At 40.1% G+C, this 5,721-nt stretch overlaps 1 protein-coding gene across 1 annotated transcript in view; it reads left to right on the top strand.

The window, feature by feature from the left end:
• Positions 1 to 542: 542 nt before the first annotated feature.
• The window catches only part of LOC136845496 (nucleolar protein dao-5-like), a 6,259-nt gene continuing 1,080 nt past the window's right edge, over positions 543 to 5,721 (top strand). The window contains exons 1-2 of the mRNA XM_067115672.1: positions 543 to 795; positions 5,508 to 5,721. The exon at positions 5,508 to 5,721 is cut by the window's right edge and continues 226 nt beyond it. Of these exons, the coding sequence (XP_066971773.1) occupies positions 543 to 795; positions 5,508 to 5,721 (467 nt within the window). The remainder of the gene's footprint in view (positions 796 to 5,507) is intronic.

Raw genomic sequence — 5,721 nt, 5'->3', positions numbered from 1 at the left:
TTGATGGTCCCACATCTAAATAATCAACCAAACCGTCCTTCCTTAACTTCATCTATCACGAAACCAGCAGCATAGTTAGTATGTTTAGTGAGATTTCTCCCCTTTCTACGCACTACTGACAACCATTTGGTCTTTAAAGCAAACCACTCAACCGACACCTGCATCTACATCCTGAAAGAATTGCTGAACTACCTGTCATCAGCCTCTCCTGTTTTCCTACGTTTTGTAGATGCGAGAAAAGATTTGACAGAGTAAACTACCTGAAGCTCTTCCTGAGGCTGCACAAACGAGGCACACCGCAATATCTAATTGGCATTTTATGTTGTTGGTTCTCCACACAGCAATTGTGTCAAATAGGGTAACGTATTGTCGTACACCTTCGGCTCCCTAAATGGGCTCCGGCAAGGGTGCATTCTCTCTCCGTACCTGTTTAAAACGTACACAGATGCCCTGAATGTCAAACTGAACTCACTCCCAATCGGATGCACTATCAACGAAACAACAATAAACAACCTCTGTTACGCCGACGCGTTGGTATGGCTATGATTTCCCCGTCAGTGCAAGGTCTCCAGCGACTCATCGACACCTGCCGCCAATATGCAGAGGAATTTGACATCCTATACAAAGAAACCAAGACCCAGTGTATGTCGCTGCTCCCGAGGTCGCTTAAGCATCTTGCAGAACCACAAATTTTCCTCGGAAATCATCGCCTGGAATTCGTGCATGAATTTCCGTATTTGGGACACATTACCACGGACGACCTAAACGATATGGCAGACACAGAACAGAGGCGTCGTAATGTATCTAGATTGTGTGTATTGTGTTTGTATATTCCATGTATATTGCCCTGAGCTGCAATAAAGGATGTTGTTATTATTATTATTATTATTATTATTATTATTATTATTATTATTATTATTATTATTATCGCTGAGTTTTTATGCTCATTGGTAAACAATTGCTATTCGCACCAGATTGAGTTATGCTGGTAATTTCAGAAATTGTTTTTAAAAGGCTGAAACATCCAGTGCTCAGTCCTGGGTTGGGACCAACATGACCTAACAAACTCTCATGGCAATCGTGCTTTAAACGTTGTTGCTTTCTCATCTCTGCATTATTATTAAACTCCATCATAAACCTAAATCATCTTTGTAGACATGTTTCACCTCAGAATGGTAATCCCCATCAGTTTTCTTTTCAAAAATCTCGTTTTTTCTTACTTCAGCAAATTTATCACCTACACCTTAGTAGCACGGATCAGAATCGGGTCACTTTCAGTTTTCCAGACACCAAATATTCCATTTACTCTCAAAAATCTTTCACAACTGTTTTATAACTAAAGCACATACTGATTCCCCTGTCCAACTAATGCTAGTATTTTCTATCAAATGCTAGTCAACTCTGTCAAGTCCTCTGTCATTTTTTTTTTATTCCTTTTTATCCAGTAAATGAAACCTATTCATATGGAACAAGCCCACGGGGCCATTAACTTGAAATTCAAGCTTCCAAAGAATATTTTGATTTCAACATCCCACCACAGACCCCACACCGCGGCAGTAACTGATCATGATGCAGAGCCAGTGATTTTTCATCGTCCTCTGGAGGGCGCGAACTCATGACATCGGAGTGGTGTACCAAGACACTAACCTAACATAATGAGAAAAGTTGTGCTTCAATAGATGTCACGTTGTTCCTTACGGCTATAATTAGCTCTTTTTGGAATAAGAGCCCTTCGTTGGCTGAGTCGGTTGAGCTTCAGACTGTCACTCGATGGGCCGGAGTTCAATTCCCCCGGCCGGCTGATGAAGAGTTAGAGGAATTTATTTCTGGTGATAGAAATTCATTTCTCGGTATAATGTGGTTCGGATTCCACAATAAGCAGTAGGTCCCGTTGCTAAGTAACCAATTGGTTCTTAGCCACGTAAAATAAGTCTAATCCTTCGGGCCAGCCCTAGGAGAGCTGTTAATCAGCTCAGTGGTCTGGTAAAGCTAAGGTATACTTTTTTTTTCTTTTTGAAATATTACTCCACTGAGAGAGACTTTAAACACCCGACTTGAGTGTGCAGACACATAATCCACAATAATATAGAACTCACTAGTAATTCAGTCAGCTGGGAATGTATTCCCTTCTCTTTCTTTTTTCACTTACTTGGAAATTTCTTGCCTACATCAACGTACATTTGCATAATACAGCTCCGCCTGTCTTACGTTATTTACGTTCAATAACCTTCATGAATACTCAGTCCATTAAAGCAAAATTGTATATTCATTCTTTTCTTCTTTTTACCTTTCTCTGCATTCACTTCCCCCAGAAAGATGTTTCTTGCCGACATTCTTGCTGAAGCTCTCCTTTTGAATTTCATCTTATCGGGTTTTCTCCTTAAATGTTTCTGTCTGTTATTTCTCAATTTTTCTCAACTAATCGTTCGTTTACTATGCAGCTGTGCTTAAACACTCCAGTATTTTGCTTCAGTAAACACCTTTTTAGTGTCCTACCGCCCACTTTTATATTTAACTGGTACCCCCTTAGAATGCCACGTGAGGCAGTCCACGCTTTGATACGTCATACTGCCTCAACTATCTCTCCCAATTAAAACAAACCTCTGCTTCCCCTTCTGCCAAAAATTGATCACATGTTCTACTAACCACTGATCTTCATCGCCTAGTAATCCCGTTGTATTTCTTGAAGCTGGAAAATTGTGAAACAATGGTGAACAATGTAATGATTGGTTTTAATTTGTCCGTTAGGCGTTTCTGAAAATTGTTGCAGTTTTGCTCTAGTAATTCAAGTTCAAATAATTTCAAAACTCTGTTCCGCTGGTTATCGAATTTGTGGATGAAACAAGCTACGTCGATCAAATTAAAGCCCCTCCTTAAGAAAAATAAGGAATTTAGACCACAGACCTGCATAGTAAATATAATGTTATGATCGTCATTAATGACCTTAATTTAAGTGGTGATCATATTGTCTGGAATTTGGATGGAACGCAAACATGCTGTGGATTTGATAATTATCCGATCAGTCCCTCGGTTCAAAGGCTTTCCTGTTTTCGTCCCGAGGAGCCTCTCTCTCTCTCTCTCTCTCTCTCTCTCTCTCTCTCTCTCTCTCTCTCAAGCATGAGTATTTTTTCGTATGAATAGTCAATCTTGGCTTATGTGTATGTGAGCGTGTATTTGTTGTAAATATTATCTGCCTCTCAGTGTACTTTGTCGATAAGTAAATTTATTTCTACATATTCAAGGCGACTATATGCACGTGTATCTCTCTCTCTCTCTCTCTCTCTCTCTCTCTCTCTCTCTCAGTGATGGTTATGTAAAGGATAACGTGACCTTGAATTTATGATAGCCAATAACTTAGGCACGGAGTTGCTATCTTTAGCAATTGTGAGTGTGGGGTGCCAAATATATTCATAACTCTTCAGGACACACGTTCCAAAACTGGAGTTCCTCCTCCTCCTCTCTCTCTCTCTCTCTCTCTCTCTCTCTCTCTCTCTCTTTCAAAAACTACAAGGCATGTTTATTGGAGAATGTTATTATGAGCTTTCCTCATCTACATTCAAAGAAAGAGAGATACCATAAGGAGTTTGATGTGGTTGTCGTTAATATTGTTGTTGGCTCTTGTTCTTTGCCTTGCGTTACATTTCATTGTTAAATCTTGCGCCAATCCTTTCTCTTGGAAGTATGCTTGGTGCAGCGTTCGTTAATTGTGACCACTGTCATACTTCCAACCACCATTATTCTATTGCTAAAATCAGCGACGCTGTATGATTCAACTTTCACAGTAAAACGCCTCTACTCCAGTTCTCTTCTTTTAGATTACCGGTATAGCTTCCTCAAGGCAACGTCTACTGGGGTATTTCACTCCTATCTTATCGATATTTGATTGCTGTCGCTGCGGGATTTGTGAGAGCTCTTGATATTGCTCTCGATGTCCATAGGTCACATAGCTGAGTCTGGAATAGGGCTTTGTAATCAAACTTGCTGTTTATGGCCTTATTTCCTCTTTTTCTAAAGTCATTTTTAGCCTTTTATCTGTTGTCGAAAACACGTAAGGTTGGTTTCCCTAGCCTATGGTAGTCCTTGGAGTTGTTTTTTCACCTACTCTTTATTTTCTTCTTCATCAATGATTCACCTACTCTCCATTTTCTTCTTCATCAGTGACTGTCTCCAGTCTACTTGATAAGTTTGTGGTTTTAATGGTGATTGAGCTACTTTATTTTTTTCTTTCCATCTTCTGACGACGTCACTCAACCGCGGTTTGATCTCGTCCACTCTGGTTTTTAGATCATGAAACCTCCAACGCTTAAAAATCCTCTGTTTTCTCATCTATCATACTACAACTATATTTTTCGTGATCGAGCTACTTCAGACTTGTCTTTGATTAGTCAGTTGACATATAAGTTCTTTTCATCGTCTCAATTATTATTGCTTGAAATGAGCATTATCCAGTCTTGTTTGGTCTCACATTTGGGGTTCTTCACCTGTCATCTGTCTCCTCGATATGATTAAAGCGAAGGCAGTTTGTCTGATAAAATCACATCTTTCAAACTACTCTATTCTACTAGATATGACGTCTTGATTACTTGCGTGTAAGTACGGTTTTGGCCCCTGCTCTGTTGAGGTCAAGTCTACCTTCCTGCACAGCATCCTGAAATTCCATCTCATTAAAGCTTTTCCTGTATCGATTTCCCAGACTTTTCCATCCGGAAGATAAAAACTCCTAGTTCTCACAAAGGTCGGGGAGACTATGTACAAGCAGAGCTAATTGGAGCCTGGGCTGAAATTCATTTTTGTCTTCTGGCGTTGCAATAACAAGCAGATATGCAACATGAAATGGCAGGTTTTTGTCAAAATGTTTCACTTTTTCAACATTTTGGTGCGAGGTAGATTTTTTCCCTTTATTTAGACTTCCACCCAGTTCGGTGTGAGTAGAAGATATAACAGGTTTGGTGTCAGGTAATGTGGGATTTTTTTGACAGAGTTGGACAGAGATGATTTGTATTAACTAGTGTTTTTTTTTTTTTGAAAAAAGGAGAGAGGGTGAGAAGCCTCGTGGTAAAGAATGAAGAGTGTAAATAAGGAATAAGGTGAAAGAACGAAGTGCATAAAGACAATAGAGAGAGAAAGAAATGTGAAATGAAACCTGCTAGACCAAATTCGTGACTCCATTTGCATTGACACGCTTTGACGAACACCTGGGGCGGAGCAGGGGCGAGACAATGTACAAGCAGGTAACTGTTGAGTCAGGCCATGTTAATATGTTAGGATAAAAGACTGGAAGAGTTTGGTCACCTTACCCAAAATAGTAAAAAATATTAAATTTTCTAGTTTTTGGCTAAGCTCACATAGCCTCGAGGGACAATGTGGAATTCAAAATCCCATGATTTGAATGCAGGTGATCTTTGCTCGTGGCCTGCATAAAGTCCCAGGGTTTTGCATCTGCTGGGGTTTTAGGCACTTCCTGTTTCAGTGAAGTTCACAGATATACAGATCAGTTCCTGGTCCAGAGAGCAAAGATGTAGATTCAGTTCCTGGTCCAGAGAGCAAAGATGTAGATTCAGTTCCTGGTCCAGAGAGCAAAGATGTAGATTCAGTTTCTGGTCCAGAGAGCAAAGATGTAGATTCAGCTCCTGGTCCAGAGAGCAAAGATGTAGATTCAGTTCCTGGTCCAGAGAGCAAAGATGTAGATTCAGCTCCTGGTCCAGAGAGCAAAGATGTAGA

This window comes from Macrobrachium rosenbergii, chromosome 14 (genome assembly GCF_040412425.1).
Source record: "Macrobrachium rosenbergii isolate ZJJX-2024 chromosome 14, ASM4041242v1, whole genome shotgun sequence".
Taxonomy (NCBI): Eukaryota; Metazoa; Arthropoda; class Malacostraca; order Decapoda; family Palaemonidae; genus Macrobrachium; species Macrobrachium rosenbergii.
This window is presented reverse-complemented; position numbering and strand designations above follow the sequence as displayed.